The sequence below is a fragment of the Berghia stephanieae genome, chromosome 4 (assembly GCF_034508935.2).
Source record: "Berghia stephanieae isolate SIO BIC M18660-M18661 chromosome 4, UCSD_Bste_1.3, whole genome shotgun sequence".
In the NCBI taxonomy this organism is placed as follows: domain Eukaryota; kingdom Metazoa; phylum Mollusca; class Gastropoda; order Nudibranchia; family Aeolidiidae; genus Berghia; species Berghia stephanieae.
The window spans coordinates 51,353,554-51,380,900 of record NC_088363.1 but is presented as its reverse complement, the minus strand read 5'-3'; the positions used below and the strand labels follow the sequence as shown (position 1 = coordinate 51,380,900).

The 27,347-nt window shown below is 35.9% G+C and overlaps 2 protein-coding genes across 3 annotated transcripts in view; one reads left to right on the top strand and one right to left on the bottom strand.

Moving 5' to 3' along the window:
- LOC144970779 (bone morphogenetic protein 1-like) overlaps positions 1–6,585 on the top strand; it is a 60,708-nt gene extending 54,123 nt beyond the window's left edge. For both annotated transcript variants that reach the window (XM_078910787.1, XM_078910788.1), the window contains exons 22-24: positions 1,387–1,564; positions 4,275–4,347; positions 4,904–6,585. In XM_078910787.1, coding sequence (XP_078766913.1) covers positions 1,387–1,564; positions 4,275–4,347; positions 4,904–5,062 — 410 coding nt within the window. In that variant the 3' untranslated portion in view covers positions 5,063–6,585. The remainder of the gene's footprint in view (positions 1–1,386; positions 1,565–4,274; positions 4,348–4,903) is intronic.
- An 11,832-nt stretch (positions 6,586–18,417) lies between these two features.
- LOC144970778 (lymphocyte antigen 75-like) overlaps positions 18,418–27,347 on the bottom strand; it is a 44,224-nt gene continuing 35,294 nt past the window's right edge. Inside the window, exons 8-9 of the mRNA XM_078910786.1 lie at positions 22,250–22,350; positions 18,418–18,685 (exon numbers count right to left, since the gene is read on the bottom strand). Of these exons, the coding sequence (XP_078766912.1) occupies positions 18,527–18,685; positions 22,250–22,350 (260 nt within the window). The 3' untranslated portion in view covers positions 18,418–18,526. The remainder of the gene's footprint in view (positions 18,686–22,249; positions 22,351–27,347) is intronic.

Genomic DNA, 27,347 nt, shown 5'->3' with positions numbered 1-27,347 from the left:
CAGCTCTCCTCTATCTCATAACCCGTTGTTCAAACCTCGGAAGTGACATCGGGGGATTGATCGTCGTGAAAACGCCGGGCGCGAAACTCTGATGTCGACATCAGAGCTTTGATCAACGGATTCACGAAAACGCTACTTCAGAGGTTTGATCATCGGACCGTCGATATGCTTTGGTCACATTATTTCCCAACATTTTATTCCAAAAGTTTCTGAACATTGCTGGTAATAAGTATATGCAATATTGTTGTTGTTGTTAATGTACAATCATTTTTATGAAATAATATATTTGCATACAATGTTGCTTGTGACCGATGACACCAAAAAGCAACCTTTTCCGCAATAGTTGGTTACACTATTAACTATGATTGTTGTTGATTGTGTCTTTTTGTTTATAACTTACTAAATAAAGTTTGATACTTAACAAAAATCATTTGGTTATTGCGCTTTTTGTCTCATTTTGGTGTCACCGGTCACAGGTGACACCAGCAACCTATAGGCATTGTTGACGTTATTATGCTGCGTTTGACCGTAATGTTATCTAAAGGGCCTTTGATTCATGAAGTACAGGGTTTTTGCTACATATATAGAAACATAAATGGACTATATGTCACTTTTATTTTGAGAAAAAAAATTGGCACCTTTTGACCTTGGCTCATATATATATATATATATATATATATATATATATATATATATATATATATATATATATATATATATAATATATATATATATATATATGTATATATATATAAGAGGGGCGAGGTGGCCGAGTGGTATTGCACTGTGACCCGGTAGACCCGGGTTCGAGCCCCGCTTCAGGCACTTTCGTTATTTTCCTTGAGCAAGATTATTAACCCCCAATTTGCTCACTTGGACAACATGGGTGATTTCTCTTGACATCAGACATCTTGTATGATGAGTTATCTATATTCCTTCGTGGAATGCCTAGGCGACGATATCTTATGGTGTCGTGGCGAAAAAGGCATAATATTTTTATTTTTTTAATATATATGTGTATGTATGTATATATACAAGCTAACACATATTTCCTGTATATTAACCATCTCTACAAACAACATCACATTATCATCATCATCATCATCATCATCATCATCATCATCATCATCATCACATCATTACTCATCATCATCATCTTCGCCGTTGTCTTTACTACCGTTACCATCACCACTACCACCATCATCGCCGCCTCTTTTAGAAATTAAGGTCCATTTATTTATTCTTTTTTCTGATGTTGTTATTGTTCATGTCATTATAAATTACAAGAAACAAAATCAATGTATAATTACGCATGCGTAGGTCTGTGTTTATGTTTCACCACTTGTTCAGCCATGAAATGTCCCTATCATTCTACTATCATTACAGTGTGTGGCGGAGACCTCTTTGCGTCCAACAAGCTCCAGCTATTTGTCTCTCACCCAAGTTACGGTGACCTCAGCTACAACAACAACGCCGATTGCACTTGGAGAATCCACGCCAGAAGAGGTTACATTATCATGGTGGAGTTTGAGGAATTCCAAGTGGAGGACGAATCCGACTGCCGGTATAACATTGAAACCCATCATAGACTTGAAACTTTGTAAAATCATGTCAAAAAATCTTGGGTTTTTATATAGTGCAACATCAACTAAACGTGCTCAAAGCGCATTACAAAGGACCCTTAGCCAACAGAAACACTTAACACGTAGAACGAGACATGAGGCCTTTTAGTCGAAATTACATTTTTCTTCCTAGAGAGACAACACTGTTAACGGCTATTTACTCATCTTACACCTAAGTACGGTGAGAGAATGCGAGTGAAGAGCCTTCTCCAAGGATAAAACTCTGTGCCGTTCAGAGCGGCACTCAAACCCAGGAACTTCCGATCCAAAAGCGAGTGTCATAGAACAAGATACAAAAACCGCACAATGTAGAGCACATCCACGAAATCACCATTCTCACCATGTTTCTGAATCCTTCATTAATTCCCCTAGCAGGCTATATAGTGTCGAATTTCCATTTCATAAGGTACTAGTCGCCTCCTGTTGTTCACATTGTACATTCAAATAGGTATAAATTGTGTGGCTATGTGATCTTGTAATATCACACTAGCCTCTGATCGGAATATCCATCCAGGGTTCGAGTCCCGTTCAGATCTTGGAAAGGTCTCTATTCTCACATTCTCTCACTGTCCGCATGTGTAAAATGAGTATATGGCCGTTAACAGCTTAGTCTCTGTTCGAAAGAAATTGTAATATCATCTGAGAGGCGTTGTTATCTATCGTTCAACATGTTAAGTGTTGCTGTTGGCTAGGGAACACTTGTAAAGCGCTTTAAGCACGTTTAATGGATATCGCGTTATAAAAACAAGATCTTTATCTTACACCAGTGTCTGTTCTCTAATTTTTCAATTTATTATTGCCTATAGTAAGGTACGCACATGAACACATGAGATTTGTGGGGTAATGCGCGTAAAGTGCCTCACCAAAGACACGCCGTCAGGACCACAGTTTTGTCACCTATCGTTCATCATCGTGAGCAAGACCAGCATTCTCCTCCTCCTCCTCTTCATCATCATCATCATCATCATCATCATCATCATCATCATCATCATCATCATCATCATCATCATCATTATCGTCATAATCATCATCATCATCATCATCATCATCATCATCATCATCATCATCATCATCATCATCATCATCATCATCACTGGCGGTCGGTCTTTCGAGTGAAGTTGCTTTGTGCTGCCCTATATTTTCCAGGTCTAGCAGATGCTGCTTTTCATCATATATTTTAGCATATGCTGCTTTTCGTTATGGGTGTTCCCAATGAGCCAAGACACCACAAGCCTCCTTATTATTTTATATAAAAGACTGTTGTCTTCTGTTTTAAAACTACGATCACAAACAACTAAAGCTCTTTATTTCTAAAATAATTAGATCGGGCAGACAAATTTAGTTTTGAACACATTGGAGCTTGACTTGTGAGAAATCAAAACCATATCAGTTATGTCATTGGAAGAACCGATTTGTTATAATCAAAACATAAGGATGAAGAAAATTACAAATATAGATTGTATCAGTAAGAATATTACACAAATTCACAGATGCTATAAATAAGAATCCTAGTCCCGGCATACACAGCAGTTTAACTTGTAGTTATGTTATTGTATTCTAAGTAGATGTGGTGCATTGAGGTTGGATTTTCTATTCATTCTATTATATTTTGACTATTGTCACCGTTGGTATTAAAAGGAAGAAATGTTATATGACTGTTTAATTTCTGTTGTCAAGTTTATAAAAATGATATTTATAAATCTCAATGCATTGGCGTGTGCCACGATCCATGCAGATACTATGATAGGATCCATGGACAACTTCAGTGATCGTGTGATATGCAATTTTGCTTTAGAGTAGAGGAAGGTAGACAAATAGACCTCTTTTACAAAAGCTCATAGTAAATGCCAATTACGTGAATACACCTCTTTCAAATTCAAACCACACATGCCCCCCAACCCTTACACACAATAATATACACACATTCTAAAAAAAAATAAACTCACTAAAACATTGATGAAGCGCAATATACATTCAGTGTGCTCAAGGACTTAAAAGTGGTCCGAAGCCAATAGCAACATGTAAGACGAGACATGATGTCTGTTGCATGCGCGACATTACATTTTTCTCCGACACAGACAACACTGTTTCCAACCAGGTACTCATTTTACACATGAGTACGGTGAGAGAATGTGTTTTCGATTCATGCCGCCTTACATAAACAGCCAGCAACTGTCCCTGATAATCATCATTATCATCATCATCATCATCATCATCATCATCATCATCATCATCACTATCATCATCAACAACAACATCATAATCTCCATCTCCAATTAGAATGTAAAAACTGTGTTGGTAGCTTCTTTTAACTCCTCCTATTATTTGCAACGTGACCGTAGTGTTTGACGTGATCATCTAATTAAAATATTAATGTACACATAAAAGGCGAATTTTTAAAATGGTGTCACAATGACTTCCCTCGTGCTATCATAAGCTTATCAGATGGTATTACGGTATTTGATGCAGAATATCGGATTTTTTATATTTTTGTAGATCATAATATTTTCCAAGTATTCTAGTATGGGTCAAGACAACCACATTGTCAGGAAAAGAATTATTTGCATGAGAATCGAGTTATCTACCAATTAGTTAGTGATACCCCACACTTATTCTGATTATATACGATACATTTCTTTTATTTTCCAACAGTTACGATGCAGTTGAAATCTTCGACGGCAAGAGGGATACACATGAAAGAATGGGTCTTTATTGTGGAAGAAGAGTAAGTCCCAAAAAAGTTTATTTTAGATGACAACACAAGACTTTACCTGTTCCATTTTTACTGATTATGCATATAATGATCTGAACATGTGTGTGTGTGTGTGTGTGAAAGGTACCAGACAAAGCAAGAGAGAAACATACAAGAAAAAATCATCCCAAAAAATCAGTCTTGTATTTTTCTCTCTTGCTTTGTCTGTCACCTTTAACACACACTTGTTCAGATCTTTATCTTATACCGGTGCCTGTTCCTTAATTTCTTATTATGCAGATTATTGGTTTAAAAAACTGACATCTCGCAGATCGGAAGACCAATGTGTAATACCATTATAATATGAATAAAGTAAAATTTTGGACATTCGTAAAAATCCCCAATATATTACACTCATTATCTTTACAAAGAGTCCCTGTTACATTGCCCTGGTGTCTAACAAAAACGTGATTTCGAACACATACACCGTTTAATATTGATTTATAAACAGGAGGATACATCAAATATTAAACTGAAAGCATACGCGTCTACCACCACTCAGTTAACTTGTCTTGGTTTTTTTTTACAGGAACCAGGAATCATAACGTCTTCTACTGGGGATCTCTTGATTCGTTTCCTGTCGGATGATACCATTGCTCTAAAAGGGTTCAAAGCTTCCTACAAAACACTGGAAAAAGCAGTTATACCTCAAGGTATAAAAGCGACAAAATCTCAAAACAAGACCTGATCTGAATCCTCTATGGGGTTTCAAACCCATCTCTGTAACGTATTTTCTACATTAGAATTAAAGTAATGTAAAGTAAATAAAGGGGTTTGCTTAAAAATAAAATTTTGTTTACATGTTTTGCATCTACGAGGAAAGTCTTGTACTAAAAATCTTCCTTTTAAGAAAGACTTGATGCTCAATGTAATTGTATACTTGTGTTGTTTTTGGTTTTGAAATACATATTTATATATTCTATTTGGATGATCAAACAGTCAATACTATTGTATACTTGTGTTGTTTTTGTTTTTGAAATACATATTTATATATCTTATTTCGATGATGAAACAATCGTATAATTCAAAAGATTAATTCAACTAGATAAATTCAACAATGTTTCACATTTTAGAATTAGGGGTAGATCTATGTTTTACTTGAACTCTACGCCGGTTCATGATTGTCAAGTATAAGTGTTCATCATATTTTTATGGCTTGGGAAACCTTGGCACAAGACCTTTTCTAGTCTCTCTGTTTGTTTTTGTTTTGTTTTGTTTTGTTTCGTTGGTGTTTTCTTGAATCTTTGTCTTTTATGATGTTTTTTTATTCTTTGTAAAGAGGTTCATATGCTTACTTGGGCATTTTGAGATAGTGTTGCTAAATTATACATTATCCCCTCAATGGATTATCAAAAAATATTTTAGAGTTTTTATGTTACGGATCACATGATATAAATTTTTAAAATAATCAACAAAGAATAGAGTCAAGATGAATCCTATCTTATATAGTAACTACAATGGAGACGAATTTGATAATTTTAACAGATTTCTTGCGGCATTGGTTGTCCTATTAATTCCACGTGATATGCTCAATGTCACAAAATACAGATCAGCGACAATAGAAGTGTCTGATTCAAAGAATTATAGCATGTCAGGGCATATGGAATGTGGTGAAGGGAGGTTAACGTTTATAAAACGTGGGGGGGGGGGAATATATTAACTCACTCAACCCTAAAACGGACTATATTCGTAGTTTACCCTTCTGACTTTTACCTCATGCCTATTTATTACATTTTTCTGAGACAAATTATAGGCATCAAAGCTAATGTTTTTAGTTTTTACATGTCAGTGGTAATTGAATAAAAATATTTATGTACATGATCATTTTTAATTTAAAAAATTTTCCAATTTTGAAAAGTAACAAAAAACGCTAGGATTGAGTAAGTTAACGTTCAAAGGGACATGAAAAAAAAGGATTCACTTTTCCCTAAACACAATGAGAGGAGATAAATACGAGTATTCAACATTGACAAAATGTGGTGAATATACTTAATTTATCTCTGACAGCATAGAGAGCATAATGTTCTGATGCTTTCTTCTGGGTTCAATTAACTCGAAAATAAAATATTATCTTGCTTAACATATTTTGTATAACAAGAAAACTGATGATTATCATTATCATGGATAGTGATTTTAAAATGTAAATAATGTATAATAATATTGCATTGAGTTCGACATAAAATGTAATAAATTTTTGCCGTAGTGACCAAAGGCGTTTTTTTTTCTTCTAATAACAACAATAATACATATTTAGAGTTTTACGTATGGGTATTTTGTCCTCATCTCATTTGGTTATTTCCTCCGACAACGTTGTTTCGTTCATCCGTTGGTAATATTTGATGGAATCTTTGGGAGGTATTCTGTATTATATATATATAATATATATATATATATATATATATATATATATATATATATTATATATATATATATATATATATATATTATATATATATATATATTATTTTAATATTTACCACAATGTTGGAGTCAGACTGACTCCAACATTGTTGTAAATATTAAAATAATAATTCGCTCCATTGCTACATGTCGAGCACTATCTGTACCATATTTGTATCAATCACGATTCAATATATATATATATATATATATATATATATATATATATATATTGAATCATTCTGATATATATATATATATATATATATATATATATATATATATATATATATTGAATCATTCTGATATATATATATATATATATATATATATATATATATATATATATTATTGATCTTGGCTTCGTAGTCTTAAGGACCTGGCCCTCAACAGTGTTGGCTCTGTTCGAAAAAAAATTGTAATATCGCCTAACAAGCGTATGTCTCGTCTTACATGCTAAGTGTTGCTGTTGGCCCCTTGCAAAGCGCTTTGAGCACGTTTAATAAATATTGCGCTATATAAAAGCTCAATTAAAATATTTTGAAGGACAACATGTATAGTAGAATAAAGGGAGTAAAAATTACTCTTATAGAAGATACAGAACAAATTAAACGACGTTTCGACCATTGGCCTTCTTCAAGTAAACAAGAAAAACAAATATGTTATATTATACTGTCAATGTCGTATAACATCTTTCCTTTTCTTGCTTACCTGAAGAAGGCCAAAGGGTGTAAGGTCGTTTACTTTGTTTTGTATCTTTTAATAAAGTCATTTTACTCTCTTTGTTATACTAAACATTTTATTGACTCATTTAGGCACCTCTAGAATTTGTTATAGTCTTAAGGACGCTTGCCGTGAATTGTGCGGATGTCAGTGTATTGGCTTAGGGTTAGACTACTATATTAATTCAATTTAATTATAATTAATAATAGGTAAAATTGACAACAAATACATATTACAATCAGCTTGTATGGATTTATTTCAGTAACTAACTTAATGTACAAACAACGTATTATGATGTTTCTAAGGAACAAAAATGGTATTAATACTTTCAAAATTCACACTCACATGCAAAACATGCACAACACAAGACGCGTACCGCTAGAAAGAACCCTAACATAATTAAACACAGCCGAACAATTCCAATATATTTCAATACATGTTACAGTCATTAGTTCTCTGCTTGTTAGATCCCTTTTGTAATATTTTTCCACGTGTCTGTCTTATGCCACCATTTTGAGAGCGAGTAGATCATGTTCCGTCATTAGTTTTGATGAAATAGTTTGTGTAGCTGTAAAGATATAAATTCTCCTGGTGTTTATTGGAGCAGACGATGGTATGTCTGCAGGTCATCATTTAGTGTTGTTGGTAGAGACGTTGGTGTTCGCCCGAGGTATTTCTCCTTGGCATTGAAGTATTTCTTCATTGCTGTCTGTCGGATTCAAATTGTAAAGTGGTATTTGATATTAGGTATCTTATAAGCTTCACGTAATCTTTGTCCAATAATGAGTCAAGGATTGATAACAACTTGGTTCTACGTATAGTGTCGAAAGCTGAACTCATATCTATTCAAAGTATGATAAATTCTTCCTTATATTTCTCCGTTCTGGCTTTGAGCCATCGCTGGGTCCATACTTGGTCCGCGGTGCTTCTATCTCTTCTAAACCCGCTTTGTGATATTCCTCTACATTTTCTCTAATTCTGTTGAGTCTGATTGTGCTTAATACTTTTCTTAGCGTGGATAGAAAAACGATTGGTCGCAAAATTTCTAAAGGGCCTTTCTTTTTATTTGGTTTGTTTAGTTGAATTTCATCTAGGCTAGAGGCATCCTTTAAATTCTTTGACGAAAGATTCGATGTGAGGGTGTTTCTGAAATTTTCTTTGACTAGATAGGTCATCGTTTAGACTGCTGAAGTCTTTGATCGATTTTCTATTTTGTTTGTAATGTTTATGCCTTGACTTATTTTCATTTTCTGTTGGCCTGAACTTTGAAATTAAGAGGTCCTCAATCAGGTTGTTTTTCTTAAATTTTGAGGAGAAACCGCGAACAGTGAATGATGCGATGTTCATTTCTAATTTATAATTGTCTGATCAATCTGCATAATATGTTCGTGAACAATTGAGAATGCGTTTGTAATGGTCCGAAAGTATGACAAATTCTATCTGATTGTAAGTATTGCTAATATTATCAGAATTTTCCCACGTTCCTTGCCATGTAGTAATATGTCGAGAAGGACGTTTAAATGCATTATTACATATGAATAATTTATGTTCGCATAAAAAAAAACAATTATAAACTGGCCATTTTCATTACATCGTGTCAATAAAATTATCTACAAGAGAATTGTGTGAATATGCCACGGATTCTGCCTATTTACTAATGTATTTGTTTATTAAATGTTTTCTGTGTACATTTAATAACGGATTAACAAGGTATTATATGAGGTTTGTAAATTTATGACCATTTTATCGGGGGCCCTTCAACAAAATATTGTCGATTATTAAAATTAAAAGCAAGTAACATCTACTAAAGTCTCTTGTCCACAGAAGTAGTTTTCGACTATTGATGACGCAACTATAAATTAGGAACGAACATCGTATCATTCAATGTTCGCGTTATCTCCTCAACATTTAAGAAAATCAACCTGATTGAGGACCTATTTACTTACAAATTAGACGTAGTAAGCATACAAGAGACCAAGAACAAGGCCTATGATGAAATGATACGAGGTTGCCGTCTCATTAAATTTGCACATGAAAATATCCAGGGAGGGATCGGTTTTCTAATATCAAACGGTCTAACACGTTATTTAAACTCATTCTGGTCTATAAATGAAAGAATATCTGTTTTGAGCTTTAAAACCATTCCATGCTTTCTTAACAACAAGACTAAACTTATAATCAACACCAACCATCCTACTTCGGGGACATCCAAAAAGGATTCAACAGAAGGAGATAGATTACACAATGAAATTGAAATGATAATCCAAGACCATGGAAATGACAACATCATAATCACGGGTGATTTCCATACTAAAATAGGAACAAGGAAAGACAACAATGAAACATGCCTTGGTGCTTATTCCAAAGGACTGCGTAAAAGATAATTATCTACGAATGAACAAAATTTTTCAGCATCATTATCGCGAATATATTTTCACCATATTTTAGTTCGTTGAAGCCATCATGATCATCATCACTCTCACCACCACTTCATCATCTAATCATTGATTGTAGTAAACATCCATCTCGACACCTCAAATTTCTGATGAAAAAGAAGACAACATGCCACCAATGCATTTTGTTTGAGATCACCAAAATGTCTTATTAGGACACAATCACAGATCCCCACTAAGAGGAATACACTCTAATGTTTACAAATCATATGTGCATAACAATCAGATAATTTACAAGACAAAAAAATAATCTCCCAACGCTCTAGCTATATAAACGTAGCCAGGGCCAGGACATTCCAAGACAAAGACAGAAAGCATGCTGGGAAACAGATAAATGGGGATACAAGACACAGTAAAAGCCTCCCTGTCGACTATGGAAGATCAGAAAACCACATCCAGATATAAGGGAGAGGAAAAGAGAACTTAGTAGTAGTCAAACAAGTGGCAGAGTGGTCCATCAGTTCTGTCCTGACATCTCCAGTCTTGGTTGTCAGTGGAAAGGTCATATGGAAATGGAAAAGGTTATCATCACTATGGAGCAATAATGTGATGTCATAATATTGGTTCCTATCTACTTTAGGACTCAATTTTATATTACTAAATGTAAATATTGTCGAATTAAGATTCATTCGGCAGATGCTTTGCCTCTTTCTATAAAATGCTTTTTTCAGTACATCTTACCACATGTGTATATATTTACGACAAATTAGCAAAATTTGTGAAATTAAGAGCAGATCTTGATTATATATGTCAAGATTACTGATCCAATAAACCAATGCAATGAATCGTCTAATTATTTCAAGATAACTATTAATAAGATAATTTAAAAACAGGATTTTATTTATTTATGATCACGTCGGCTTTAAATTAAAGCAAAGTCGATCATAAACACGAACAATTTACTATATTATAGTACACCAGCTGCACCAGGCCTATCTATAGTCATTGTGTGTTTATGTGTCTGTGTGTGTGTCTGTATTTGTGTGTTCAATTGTTTGTTTGTTTGTTTGTTTGTATATTTTGGATGTTTTTATCGGAGTTTTTTCTAGGTTTCTAAAATTTCTTAGTGTTTGTTGATGTCTTCTGTAATCACTACACACACTTTCTGACACACCCAAATTGCTGGGCTGCCGGATAGAACTGTAGCGGGAATTACTTTACAAGGGTCTTGAAAACACCGGCTCTTTCATGGGAATATCTTTCGAACACAGAGCCGCTTGGTTTGCTTTGCTTTCATGGCACAAACAAGACCGAGACATATTGTTTTGTGACCTGGATGTCTCGTTTTGTGACGTATATGTATCGTTTGGTGTATGCATGCCATGGGGTAAGTACAGAAAGCCGCGTGCCAGTCAGTTTAAAAAGAAACCGCGGCCGTGTTTGAAAAAAACCCTCGAAAAATACAACAAATTTAACATATAAAACGCGATTTTCAATCTTACTTGGACCTAAAAGAAAATCTTAACGTTTTCATCAAAAGACAAATAACGGCAATGCAAAAACAGTTTAAATTAAGCCCGAGTCCCTGTATTCATACTGCTAACATGCTGGAAACGGTTTATTCTGTATTATGACAATTATAAAGGAAAATTATTATTTGAAAACAAAAAAATCGGTTTCACTGGTCATTATTGCACTAGACACGTACCGTCGAACATCCTGTCAATCAGAAATACGGAAACAGCAACCAGCAATACTGAGATGAAGAAAGAAGAGGAAAAGAATTTTTAAGAAGAGCAATGCCGGAAACAATGTAACACTTAAGAGACGAAATTCTATTTTACTTTGACCCAACACCAGATCTTACCATTTTAGGCATAGTGATAATTTCAATGTCAGCAGCTTACATATTACACTCTTGTTTACTGTTGAATGCCAATTAGTTTGAAAGCGATACAGTTCGATTCAATACTCGATTTATCGTTGGGCAGCAAGGGTATCGCGGATAACGAGCTGTTCGGGTTTCCCCTTACTACTCTAGTACATAGCCTAAATTGGCCAAAATCAGTCAGAGAGTCATGTATCTATCATCATTATTATTATTATTTTCTGTTTCAAATTTGTTTTCAAGAGATCGATCTCGGGTGCAGTCGAGATATTTTTCTGCCCTCCCCCCCCCCCCCCACACACAACCCCTCGTTTCTGCCTTGCAGTGATTGGGTGGCTGGGCCTGTTAGATCTGGTGGAAAGTACTTTGCAATAGGCTTGCGCTTATACAAATGGTAGCAAGAAACTGCTATTCTCCGTTTCACGTTATAGAAACCGGGATAAACTCCAGCTCCGAAGGACTAAAAAAAAAGATAGATAGATAGATAGATAGATAGATAGATAGATAGAAGGAGATCTATAGATGGATAGATAGATAGATCGATAGATAGATAGATGGATAGATAGATAGATAGATAGATAGATAGATAGATAGATAGATAGATAGATAGATAGATAGATAGATAGATAGATAGATAGATAGATAGATAGATAAAAAGATATAAAGAGAGATAGACGGATAGAGATAGATAGATCGACAAATAGATATGCCACGTATATTGAAAATCGTTACTTAGGTAAAATGACTGTATGTGGGTACTTCGCCACAGATAGATAAATAAATAGATAGATATATGGATAGATAGAGAGAATATAATTATTATTATTATCTTTATTATTATTAGTATTATTATTATTATCATTATTATTATTATTATTATTATTATTATTATTATTATTATTATTATTATTATTATTATTATTATTATTATTATTAATGTCATTATTATTATTATCATTATTATTATTATTATTATTTATTATTTTATTATGATTATTATTGCTATTATCATTATTATTATTATTATTATTATTATTATTATTATTATTATTATTATTATTATTATTATTATTATTATTATTATTATTATTATTATTATTATTATTATCATTATCATTAATATTATTATAGATATCATTATTATAATTATTATATTATATCATTTTTATTATTATTATTATTATTATTATTATTATTATTATTATTATTATTATTATTATTATTATTATTATTATTATTATTATTATTATTATTATTTTTGATTATTAAAATTTATATTCTTATCTTATTTTTTGTTGTCGTTATTGTTTCTGTCATTAATATTTTCATCATCACTATTATTCTATAATGTAGTTTGCACTTTAAATGAATAGATAGAGTATAAGGTATGAATATGGTATCGCGGACAACGAGCTGTTCGGGTTTCCCCTTACTACTCTAGTACATAGCCAAAATTGGCCAAAATCAGTCGGAGAGTCGTGTATCTATCATCATTATTATTATTTTCTGTTTCAAATTTGTTCAAATCAGTATGATCATACTCGTCATTTGTCGATATTAACAAAACGACACTAACAACCTGTATTCTCTCTTTTTTTTCCCTCAATTTTGTGGAGAAAAAAAACGTAGTATTAATTGTTATCATTCAGATTTTGAGATGGCAATTAATTGTAACTAAGATAACTAAGTATGTGTAATGATTGATGGTTTAGTATGGATCACTAATTTGACATTATTGTATCTGAATTGTTAAGCAGACTTTTAAACGCAACAATGTTTATTATTTATAGAATGGGGCAATGTAGTCTTGTGGTATGACACTCGCTTTCGGATCGGAAGGTCCTGGGTTCGAACCTCGCTCCTCTCCGGTGGATCATATGACCTTGTCGCGGTCGGAGGGCTTGCGTGTCTCGATGATCGTAAGTGAGAGGCCAGACCAAGAATGATCTACAACGGTCAGCATCGTCAACAAGGAAGGAAGAAGGGAGGAAATCAACCGTCGAGTTCAGCTTCCCCTAGTCCACACCCTTGGGTGTGGGTGTTGTCCACGACGTGGGGGAGGGGTGAAAAGGGACTGACTCTCTACAGGACATCCTTCCGGATTCCCAACTTAGACCATCTGACCACGGGTAGATGGAGCTCGTCATAGGGGACCGACATCCATCTAAGAGAAGGACACTCTGAGCAAAAACCCGGACAGATGGAGTTCGTAAACGGGGGGACCGCAATCCATCTAAGAGAAGGACACTCCGAACAAAAACCCGGACAGATCGAGTTCGCTAACAGGGGACCGCAATCGATCTAGGAGAAGGACACTCTGAAACAAAACCGCCACTGCCTTGTGGACAGACCTTGGATGGTCAAAGGCTAAGGAAGCAAGTCCTGAAAAACAGCACGCCGAAGACAGAGCAGCGGGGCCGGAAGGCGCAAATATCACAGGAAACTGGAAACTGCCACTGCATGCTTAAATCCCAATATGACACGTCACAATAATCAAATCCGATGTGGTGCGAAGCCCGTGGAATCCCGCCGGACGGGCTTAGTGCCGGACCTCAATGGCCCACCCAAGCGATCTGGTGGTACCTTGACTTCATCTTGCGGAACCAGGGGAGGAGGATCAAGGTTACATGCGACTGGAACACCAAACACAATTAAAATCCTCCAATGGAATGCTGAGGGCGTTGCGAAGAAGAAAATAGCCCTTGAAAAGAGACTCAAAGAGCAGGACATCAAAATTGCCTGCATTCAAGAAACTCACCTCAAGGACAACATGAGATTTGCCATTAGAGGGTACCAGGTAATAAGGCATGATAGAAAGGATCACAAAGGAGACGTGATGACATTAGTAAAAAACGACTACCCCACCGCAGGCATAAAAATTGATACACAAGAGCAATCAGAAATACAGAAAATTAAAGTATGTATCGGAAAGAAAGAACTCCTGATTTTTAACTGCTATTGCCCACCAAACAAAGAGCTTCATTTAGACAAGATAAAAATCCAGGAAGAAAGATGTCTGGTACTAGGGGACTTTAACAGTCACTCTCAAAGCTGGGGATATGGAGATATGGACAAACGTGGTGAAACAGTAGAAAACTGGCAAATTGAAACAAAACTTCAACTATTGTATGACGATGAAGATGAGGACACATATTTCTCAAGAGCGTGGAAAACCACATCTACCCCAGATCTTACGTTTGCCACAGATGATATAGCAAAGACGATAAATAGAACAGTACAGCCCCAACTGGGTGGTAGCGACCATAGACCAATCATCACAAACCTATATCATCAAAATGAAAACAAAACACAAACTATCCCAAGATGGAACTACAAAAGAGCAAAATGGGAAAGCTTTGAACAACTTACAGACAGCCACTGTAAAAAACATAAACTGTAAAACCAAGAATGTCAACAAAAGTGCAAAAGAACTGACAAAGGCCATCCTAAAAGCAGCAAAAGAAAGTATCCCAAGGGGAGCAAGAAAAAATTATATACCACTCTGGACAGACGATCTTAATCAGTTAAGTAATGAAGTATCGGAAACAAGAGAAAAGGCTGAAGCAGACCCCTGTGATGACAATATTGCAGCGTATAAAGAGGCAGAAGCTACATTTAAAAAAGAAATGGCAACGACATCCAAAATGGCATGGAAAGAAAAAAACGCATAGCCTTAACTTCGAAAAAGATGGAAATAAACTTTGGAAACTTACAAAAGCCCTAAATAGAGAACCGAATCACTACGCCCCTCCCGCTTTGGAAAAAGAAGGAGAACTTGTCAGTCCACAACAAGCTGCAGACCTATTCATGGAGCAGTTCAAAAAAATTAGTGACAACACAATAGAAAAAGAAATGAAGAAAAGAGTTTAAAAAGAATGAAAAAAACAAAAAAAGGAACTCAAGGAAGCCATAGATGAAGTAATGACAAAGAAGCTAACTATGGAAGAACTAGAAAGCTCTCTCAAAGTGTTAAAAACAAAGAAATCGCCAGGCCCAGACGAAGTAACAAATGAAATGCTTACCCATCTTGGAAAGACAGCGAAAAAGAAACTATTACAACTCTACAACAGCACTTGGAAAACTGGTAAAATACCAGATATATGGAAAAAGGCTTTTATTGTCCCAATTAAGAAAGAAGGAAAACAAGCAAATGAAGCCGCAAATTACCGACCTACAAGTCTTACAAGCTGCATGTGCAAGCTGGTAGAAAGAATTATCAACTCCAGACTGATGTGGTATCTTGAAAACTATAATGTGCTTATAAATGAACAAGCTGGTTTCAGAAGACACAGGAGTACTGAAAATCAAGTAACCTACATATCCCAAGAAATAGAAGACGCGTTTCAGGATGGAAAGAAAAAAATTGTGGTATGGGTGGACTTTGAAAAAGCATTCGACAAAGTGTGGAAAAAAGGTCTGGTATATAAACTACAAAAATCAAAAGTATCCCATAACATGCTCAACTGGATACAAAACTACCTAAAAACAAGAAATGCAAGAGTAACAACACAAGGTCACAAAAGTAGAGAAGCAAAACTAAAACATGGAGTCCCACAAGGTGGAGTACTATCACCTACACTATTCCTTCTCTATGTACATGATATAAGAGAAAACTATGTCGAGGAGTGAAAATGTCGATGTACGCAGATGACCTAGCTCTGATTAGCTCTGACCAAAACTTAATCAAGGCACAACACAGGATGCAAATCACACTGGATAATATCAAAGAATGGACTGACAACTGGGCGATGAAAATAAATGCAGTGAAGACAAAGTTCACAATATTTAGCCTCTCCCCAAAAGATGAAAAAGCAAAGCTGCATATTGAAGACCATGAATTGGAAAAAGACGACGCACCAAAATACCTAGGAGTCCATTTTGACCCAAGACTAACATGGAAAAATCAAATCAGCAACAGTCATAAAGTTGGGGTAAAGCGAACACAACTCTTGAAAAAACTAGCTGGAACAACTTGGGGAGCTAGCTCCGATATACTGAAACAAACTTACACAGGATATGTGAGACCAGCGCTAGAATACGGGATATCTGCATGGGGAAACTGCTCCAAAACTCAAATGGAAAAACTGGACAAAGTGCAAAACAGCAACATGAGGATAATAAGTGGAGGAATGAAATCGACACCGATTCATGCAATGGAAACCATAACAGGACTTACATCTCTCTCAGAAAGAAGGGAATCAAAAATTTTGAAACAATACACAGACGTGAAAACAATGACAGATCAGCCTCTTCACGCTAGAGCGCAACAAAAGAAAACTAGGCGGCTGAAAAGATCACACTTTACTGAAAGAGCCCAGCAAATTGAAAAAGATCACAAACTTGACGAAGTAATGACCCAAAAATGCAAAGCAAATATCAGAGTACCAATTTGGAAAAGGCAAAATCACTTGAAAATCAAGACTTCCATTGGTGACATTTCAACAAAACAAAAACACGGCGAAGAAATCAAGAAGTCTGTACAGAAGTGCATAGATCAAAACTACCCTGAAAAAAAAAATGGAAAAGAATCTATACAGATGGTTCATGCAATAAAGAACACACGTGCGGGGGCCTGGGAGTGCACATCGAGCACACAAATGGTCAACAAAAGGAGATCAGCAAACCGACTGGTACTCGCACTTCAATCTACAAGTCAGAGGCAGATGCAATCCATGAAGCTGTTAAGCAAATCCTCTCAGAAAATGAAAAACCAAGACACATAGTGATTTTAACAGATGCTAAGAAAATTCTGGAGGATATAATGATGTCCTTTGCGGATGATATAGACGCCTTGGCGGAAGACCTCATGAAGCTAAGCAAGATTACCAACATTGTACTGCAGTGGATTCAGGGACACTGTGGGATACTTGGAAATCAGATCGCTGACCAACTGGCAAAGGCAGGCAGTCGCATGCAGCAACCCTCCCCAACGTACTCAACAGGAGAAATTAACAAAATGGCCAAATTTATCCAGTCTCAGAGATGGAGAGAGAAGCACCCAGAATACAACATGAATGACCCAATCAAGGTGCTCGACAGAAAGGAACAGGTCATCATCTTCAGACTGAGAACTGGACACAACCAGTTAAAGGAACATATGTGGAGGATGTCCAGAGCAGGTGCCTCTGGACAATGTGACTGCGGACTTGAAAATGAAAATGGACATCATGTCCTAATGGAATGTCCAAGGTACAACCAGTTGAGAAGGAACTTCTGGCCTGACCCAACCCCATACACAAAGAAGCTGTACGGCAGTGAGGACGACCTCAGGACCACTGTGGGCTTCATTCACCAGACCGGACTGACCATGTGACGTGATGGGAACGAAGAAGAAGAAGAAGAAGAACCTCGCTCGACACATAGTTGAGTCCTTGGAGACGGCTCTTTACTCACATTCTCTCATCGTATTCAGGTGTAAAATGAGTACCTGGCAGTTAACAGCGTTGTTTCTGTCCGAAAAAATTGTAATATCACCAAACAGGCGTCATGTCCCGTCCTAAATGTTAAATGTTGCTTTTGGCCAGGGACCCCTTGTAAAGCGCTTTGAGCACGTTTAGTGGTTATTGCGCTATATAAAAGCTCAATTCTTCTAGAAAGGGTTAAGAAAGTAATGAAGAAGTAAATACAATGATAAAGTACTCAAACATCATTATGTCTTCTTTTATTTTTCTCTCTAATGAAGTAAACATTTTACTATTCTCTCCGTCGTGAATCGATCTGTAAAGCACGATATAAAACCATTTATTTACTAATAGAGCCTAACAGTCCTGGCTTTTTTTTCACACGTAAAAATCCTTGGAGAAAAACACAAATGAGAACTCCAATACAGATCGTTCACATGAGCAGCAGCACAGTTATGCGCGGAAGGATCAAGAGGTTCTCCTTTTCCCCAAGATGTGTATTTTGCCTGAAAATATTAATATAAAAACAACGCTTATTATGTCTATTTTTGCCTGTTTAACCCTCTTCTTACCAACCATTTTCAGGATATTACCTAAAACTTTACACCCAAACACAAAAATAGATTTTTTATCACCCAAACACAGTAGCAGTAAGTTCTTGCGATACATAATTTCTTTAGCAAAACATGCTCTACAACACACTGTTCATTTTCTTTAAATTTTATGATATGCAAAAGAAATTTGAATAAGAAAAAATGTTGGTTGTCTCGTAACAAATATTGACGATTTTCCTGTGGTTGGTAGGAGAGGGTTAAGGCATTCAATTGCTACTCCTTCCGTCTTGCCCCCCAAATCACCTTGCCTCTCAGTCGGTCTCGTTTTATCATAACACATTGAGTTTTGTTGTAAAGTGCGAAGAGCCTCATGGTTGAGGATATCATGCTTTCTATAAGAGTTTTATTATTATTATTATTATTATTATTATTATTATTATTATTATTATTATTATTATTATTATATTATTATTATTATTATTATTATTATTATTATTATATTATTATTATTATTATTATTATTATATTATTATTATTATTATTATTATTATTATTATATTATTATTATTATTATTATTATTATTATTATTATTATTATTGTTAGGTAATTCATTACCTGTAAAGATCTGAACACGACGTGTTTATGAAAGGTGCCAGACAAAGGAAGAAAGAAAAATACAAGCAAATAAAAACACCCCAAAAAATCAGTCTACCTCGACTGGGGATCGAACCTCAGACCATTATGATTACCGGGCAGACTTGCTACCACAGAGGGCCCCGATAGTTGGGACAATTTTAATAGACCTACATTTATTTTTCACAAGGGTATAGCTACGTTTTACGCTATGAACCCTCGGCTGCATCAAACAACACATACATTGAACACGAAAGGTCAAAGATATTTATAATGTAAGCTTAGTCAATTACAAAAGGAACTAGACAGTGTGTTTCCCTTGATAGCTCGCTACTCATCGAGACAAATATAATGTCATACACATATTTAAAAACTAGCTTTATATTGGTGTAAAATGTTTTGAATTTGTGACAACTGTTGAAAAATCGCAGGTGTTTAAAAACAATCATTCAAAAATTTAATTTCGCAAAATCGATTTCCAAATTGAAATCAGAACCAATGACGTACTTCTATATTGTGTATGTCCACCTTTAGAAATGATTAATGGTCACAACTCTTCACCTCATTGATGACGTCAGCTGATGGATTGATTCTGCTGGTATATCACTCCAAATCGTATTTAGTCTGTCGAACACTTTATCAGAGTTTGTGCAGTGTTATTGGGGTTTTTTAAAGCTTTATTTTCATAATCCCACATAATGCGTAAAATGAGAATCATATCAGGTGATACAGCTGGCCACGGATTCCTCCCCCGTACATTTGAATCTTTCAGGAAAGCAGATGTTTGTCCGTGTGCTGGCGTTTTATCATGCTGGAATATTACCACTTTATTATTCTGATTCAGTACAATTGGGAAGACGGTTGGTTCAAGAAAATCGCTGAGGTATAGGTCTGAGTTGCGATTTGGTTGATAAGTATTAGCTCAGTTTTGTCTGTCACCAATAATCCCTCCCCACACAAATACAAATCCACACCTTCGTTTTGTTACTTCCAAAATGGTTTCGTCGATAAAATGTTCACCTTGACGTCGATAGCATGACATTCGTTTGTCTCTGGAATCAACTTCAAAAAGCAATTTTTTGTCAAAACGCCGTCCCAGATATTTTGATCTCAGTCCTGATGTTCACGTGTACATATCAGTCGAGCAACTTTGTGCAAAGTGCTCAGCTTTTGTCGAATAGGGAATGAGATTAGCGGAAGAGTAGCGTCTGTGACGTCACTGGCGGAAAAGTTATTAGAGAGAGAACGTCATGTTGTTGTGCGCATGCGTTTCTCGTCCTCGCTTCCGGTGAAAGCGGCTTGAGACACTTCAAAATCAAATCGACGTTCTCTCTGTAAGGTGACGTCCAATCAAGGGACGCTACTCTTCCGCTAATCTCATTCCCTAAACCCGTAACATTTTATCCCACGCTCATTGAGCCACAAACGAACGGTTTGTCCAGAAACGTTCAATCCCAACCGTGTGCTATTTACATTTTGAACTCATTTTGCAAAATCGATATTTTGAATGATTGGTTATAGATATCTGCGAATTTTAAACAGTTTTCACAAATTCAATACATTAAGCACCGAAAATAAGCTAGTTTTGTCTAGTTTCCGAATATCTGATATGTTATTGCATTTTTTCAACCAGTCTCGAGCTATAGCGGAATCAAAATGTAAATGAATATATGATTTATATACTTGTTCAGATCTTTATCTTACACCGGTGCCTGCTCCCTAGTTTCTTAATGTCATTATCTGTAAAACGGTTTGAGGTCATTTTGCATAGAAAGCGCTCAACAAGTATCATTTATTATTATTATTATTATTATTATTATTATTATTATTATTATTATTATTATTATTATTAAGCTGTACATGAAGCGCAATGTGAAATAGCGGAGTAACGGGACGTATATCCTCGCATTAGCGCCTGGTTGGCACCATGAGTCGATTGCGCCAGCTTTCTTGTCAAATTAGTGGGTTTATTTTTCTTCCGTGGAACATCTTCTACATGGACCAGATAGGTGAAACTACAGTCCAACGAAACCCCTCTGTACTTTAAGTATGGATCATGTGGACGTTAATCTCCTTTGTCGGGTGGATGTTTACGTTCACCCAACTCCATACATCTTTGGATGATATCCATATAAAAGTTGTCTACGATACTTTTCCTACCGCGTCGTTCCACACATGTGATCTCTCTGTCTTATTTCAATAACCATCTTCTCATGGTTGAGTGTGAAATTCCAGTACCATAGCCGTCCTCTTTAATGGCTTATCGAAAGATACAAGAAGACTTCTTTTCGCAGCTTTACGAAAGTTGAAACGATAGAGATTTCGTATTGTATCGTATCGTATCTTTTAAGAGCCTAATATGGTTTTAAAAACATTTAACGGTTCTGTGAAACGTTCATGCCCAGATCCAAAAAAATGTTTAAGTTAAATAAACAGCGTTCATTGTCAATTTGACAATAGTGAGTAAACAATCACTATTTCAACTGATTCTTAGCTAGAGATTTCATATCAGTCTGTTGTTACTGCGACATGATGTAGATATTATGCTATACATAATAAATTCAAAATTTAATGCAAACTATATAAGTGGCAAGTTCATAACCTTTAAAGCGAATTTTTTTTATTCGGAAACAAGTATGACGCAAACTCATAATCGGAACTACGTGTCAGCACGATATTTTTTGGAAAAACAATTAATTCATCTCCTAGTTTCTTAATTTAAAATTTCAGAACAGTGTATAGAGAATAGCTTATATATTGGAAATGGTGATGGGATGTTTTGATTGATGGCGACACAACTCTACAGTTCTCTAAATATAATGTTTACCCAGATACACCAGAACTGGTCAGAATAATGATAAACCCTCTTGTTTTCTACTTACTGTCTTCCCACTTGCCCAGTGAAATATGCGACTCGAGCCCGACTTTTTCGACTTTTTTCGACGCAACCCAATCCATGCAGCCTCTCCTCCCAAGTAGTTATCTGATCACAAGGAGATTATATAGTATTAAAGAATTATAAATAATGTATGCTATACATTAGACATTCTTACAAGTTGGATCGTTTGACAGAAATATCAAAAGTTTTCAGGTCGAAATTTTAAAAAGCGTCTCATCAATGCTGGTGTTTCCTGCCCATCACGTGAAACAAAAATAGATTACTCTAGTAATAGTTGATTGGTATAACAAGTAAAGATGATTTTGTCGATGTTGAAAGCATGAAAGTACCGTAAAAAAAATTAGCCCTTTGCTTATTTAGTGCATACATTAGGTGGTGTTATTACCACTCAATTTATCAAACAGGTTCTTTATATGAATAAACTCAATATTTTTGTTCTCATGCAATATATAGTATAGTGGTTCGGTGATTGCTTTTGATTTTTTTCTAAAATCAAAAATCATTTCTTTTGTTTTGGCAACATCAAATACAGATCATATTTTTTACATCAAGTGGGAAAATGTGTAAATAATTCTGATATTGATAATGCCAATCTTCTATTCCTACTAAGCAAATAATATTCATGACATTAACAAACCTAATCTGCTTAACGAAAGCAGTATTGATTAAACATTGTGTTAATTATAGAAAAGGGATGAGAAACACAACCTTGTGGAGTACCAACATTTGGTGTAATACAGGATTACTCAATTCACTTTGATTCATTTTTTGTATTTCGATGTCTTTGTTTAAGTTTTTATGTCCATTCTTTTTTATTTATTAATGTTTACTTTTGCTCTCTGCCCTCCACAAAGTGTGTAAATATTTCTAAGATGTTCATTCTATCCACTTAGTTACAAAACTAATTTACTTCTCAAAAAGATAAGTACCCAAAATAACAACATTCAATGTACTTTTAAACAAGGATATGTGATCGAATGTAATTGAATACGGATGAAAATGTGCTGAGTAATACCGGAAAATAATGGCTAGGCGGATTTATCGTACCAGTAAGGTCGCGCGTTCGAACCCTCATCGCCGCCGAGAAACGTTTATTCTCTATTGTCTTCTGGCACTTTCCTACTCACTTCATCTCTTGTTGTTATCGACATAAGTGCCTGCTCCACTCACCTTTCTTAATAAAAAAAATTCACCTCAAATACTGGAGCATACTCAATGTTTCAATTGTTTCTATGTTATGTTTGTGTTGAGAATATTGGCTTTTAAGCTTAAATGCTGGCCAACTAACTTCGCGGCGGTTGTGTGTGTCGAATCCGTGACTCAAGAAAGGGCTCTAATAATGACTAGGGTTAGAGACGATCTTTTTTGGGATCGTGGATAGCTCATACGGTAGAGTCGTGCTCTCCCCGGCCAGGCGGAGTTGTCGTACCAGTAAGGTCACGGGTTCGAACCCCCATCGCTGCCGAGAAATGTTTATTCTCAATTGCCTTCTGGCACTTTCCTACTCACTTCATCTCTTGTTGTTATCAACATAAGTGCCTGCTCCACTCACTTTTCTGAATCAAGGATTGATAACAACTTGGTTCTGCATAATATGGTGTCAAAAGCTGAACTCATATCTATGGTATGGTAAAGTAAATTCTTCCTTATATCCTTCCGTTCTGGCTTTCAGTCATCGATGGGCCCATGCTAAGTCCGCAGTGCTTCTATCTCATCTAATCCCTATTTGCGATTGTGAAAGATATTTCTCTACCTTTTCTCTAATTCTGTTGAGCGTGATTGTGCTTAAAGCACAAGGACCTTTCTTTTCATTTGGTTTGTTTAGCAGAATGAGTTTTCCACTTCCAAGATTGAGAACTTGTGTTTGTCTTAAATATCTCATTATTCATATCACCCAGTATCTGCATGCTTTCGTCGTCAAGACATTTTAGTTCTTCTGCTCTAAGACCATCAAAACCTGGCGATCTGTGGTAAGTGAGCTTCTTTATGGCTTCACTTATTTCTTGGGGCGCTATCGGCGTTTCAAGCTCTGGATTGGTAGACTCGAATAGTTCCACTTCTTGAATGCCCTGGGTTGGAAGCATCCTTTAAATTCTTTGACGAAAAGTTCGACGCGAGTGTGTTTCTGAAATTTTCTTTGACTAGGTCACCTCTTAGACTGCTGAAATCTTTGATCATTATCTATTTTGTTTGTAATGTTTGTGCCTTGACTTATTTTCATTTTCTGTTGGCCTGTACTTTGAAATTAAGAGTCTATGGTCTATAGACTATAGGTCTCTTCGTCCTGCATATGTTCGTGAATCATTGAGAATGCGTTTGTCCGATGTATGGAAATTCTAGACCAGTCGCAATCCAACCCGTAAGAAGCCGACTATGAACAACAAATCGGCATCTCAAGTCAATAGCCAGGCTAAACCCACGAAGCAAATAAAGCAGAAAACCCGATGTTACGGATGCCTCGGGAGCAACTTGCGTGTCTGGTCAAAGAGGCTCTTTGCAACAACTGCGGCATTGAAGGTCGCATAAAGTCTGCCTGTCGGAAGAGAAATCAGCATCGAGTCAAGACGGTGACAAGAAGTTACAGTAGCCTACGTGACAAAGACACCCCTGTGATTAGTTTTGACAGCCTGGTAACCTGAACATCAACAGAACCCAAGGGTGTGATTGAACGAAAATCTGTCATGACGACGTCTGACTTCAAGCTCCTGGGGCAGACAGCAATCGAAGATTTTGATGGATGCCCTCATCCATTCCAACGGTAGAGAGCTCTTCCACAAACTGACGGGCGAAATGAAACCCGATTGGATGAATGTCGACTTACTCCTACCTCACAGCCGTAAGTAACTTATCTTGATGGCTGAATCAAAATTCATCGGGAACTCAGCAATCAATGACTTTTCAGAGGAGTAATAGAGACAAGTGGGTGCTCGGTGTTGTAAAGTCAGTCTTTGTAGGTCAACTTACGATTTAAAAATTAATTGTAGCGGATGGACCTATTTTGCGAAGACACGTCGACCAACTTCACACAGCACACAGTGTAGTTAAACATGTATTCATGGAGTGATTATGATATAATCTGTCACAATGACAATGGGATTCACGTTTTTTTTCCAAATAGTGATGTCCGAAATTCCTAGGCATGGACTGTGAAACAGATTTTGAAATCATGCATCTATCACCACGGACATTTAAAATAGCATAATATTTTAAGCCGTTACTATTACCGTGATTTTCTGGAAACATAATATCTATATGGAATTTCAAATGAATTAGTGTGCAAACATGGAATTCCAAATGAATTAATGTGCAAAGGACTTTAAGATATGTCAAGGAGCATTTCGATATTTAAGTCTTCAGCATCCTTCAGACATGAAGGGAAGTATTTATTGAGTTGTAACCCTTGCTGGTATTATTACCAATAATTCATCTGCACGAGTAATACACTAAATTACATTTAAATACTACTTCTAAATAATGTCACAGTTTAATATATTTTATAAATACATTGTATTCTTGTCCTTAGTTAACTACATATTATGTGCTTTTATCTTGGTAAGTTTACTAATAGCCGCTTTCCGGTACAATCAGCTAATTTTGAATGGGCCGAGTTCTCAACCTTCTTGATTCTCGTTCCACTTTCGATTTTACTCTTTCGAGCGCAAGGCTTGAACTTTATTTTGATTGCAACGGTATCTTTATTCCCTTTGGGTGATTTTCTGTGACATATTATACATAATTTTCTACTTCATGCTGGACTATCCTTAATTAATTATGTTTATTTCATACTATTTTTACTTTTTACACGTAATTTCATGCTCCAGCCTCTACTGAGTCAACGGTGAAAAGATAACAAATACACATCAACAAATTTACTATCAAGATAGATTCTGATCTCTTTGGTTGTCAACATTTTCACACTTCAGACATTATATACCTTTTGTTATCATTTGTTATTTTGCTGCCTTGTTTAATTTGTAAGAAGCTTAGCCCTCTCGAGGAAGGTCTTTCTTTGCCTTTCTTTCACGTTTATTCGCTGTGTTGACTGCTTCTCTATTGCCTGTTAGTTTTTTTTATATATCACTATTTTAATCGAATTAAAAAAAATTCTTAATTGTTACTCTCTCCATATTTCAGCAATGTAGTCGGTCTCATTAAAAACAAGTAGGGGTGGGTTGGGGGAGGGGGGAGAAAGAGTGGTGGTGGTCCTATGCTAGTTTACATCAATTTTTAAGTGTCTTCATGTCATAGTTATAGAAAGTCAAGCCACTGGATGTAGTTGGTTGGTCTCTGGTTTAAATCATGGTGCGGAAATGCTCTGATTTTGGTTGCAAGGCAAACTACAAAAGGAGACATGCGACCGAAGAATACAAGCAGAAAGTATCAGTTTATGGATTTCCATTGGAAGACAAAGATGCTTTCCATGCTTGGGTTAGCAGCCTACCCAATGATCTCAAACTCATGAAGTGACAAATAACATGGGTGTTTGTGCCTTACATTGGCCACCAAATATACATATGGTACCACGAAATAGACACCTTGTCCCGCCATCGGTAAATAATGTCCAAAACTCATGTGTACCAACTCTCACAGTAAAACCCGTCGATCTACGTGTCAGGACTTGTCCGTTGTTCCCTCAGTGGAACTTGATCAGTTTGTAGAGTTTGAAAGATTAGATAAGTTCCACAGCGACAACTTGTATGCAGATACCCCGCAAAAATAAGCAATATATAAAACACTGAATGAAAAATGCAATGAAAGACCCTTATCCATTCAAATCCTAGAGGCAAGATCGCGACTTTTTGGGAATATACTCAGAAGAAATGAAAATAATACCAGCTAATAAAGCCTTTTTTCACCCCATATGGGCACAAGAAATATCAAGGTAGACCACCCACGTCAATTCACACTGTCCTCAATCAAGACCTAAAACGCCTTCAAAATAACAAAGAATTAGAATCAAAGGAAGACCTCATGAAATTAGCATCCACAGCAAAAGACCGTGAACTGTGGAAGGAAATGACAGATGATTAGAGAGGCAGTCGAGGTGTCCCGATCGGATGATTAGGAAGCGGAAGGCCTTA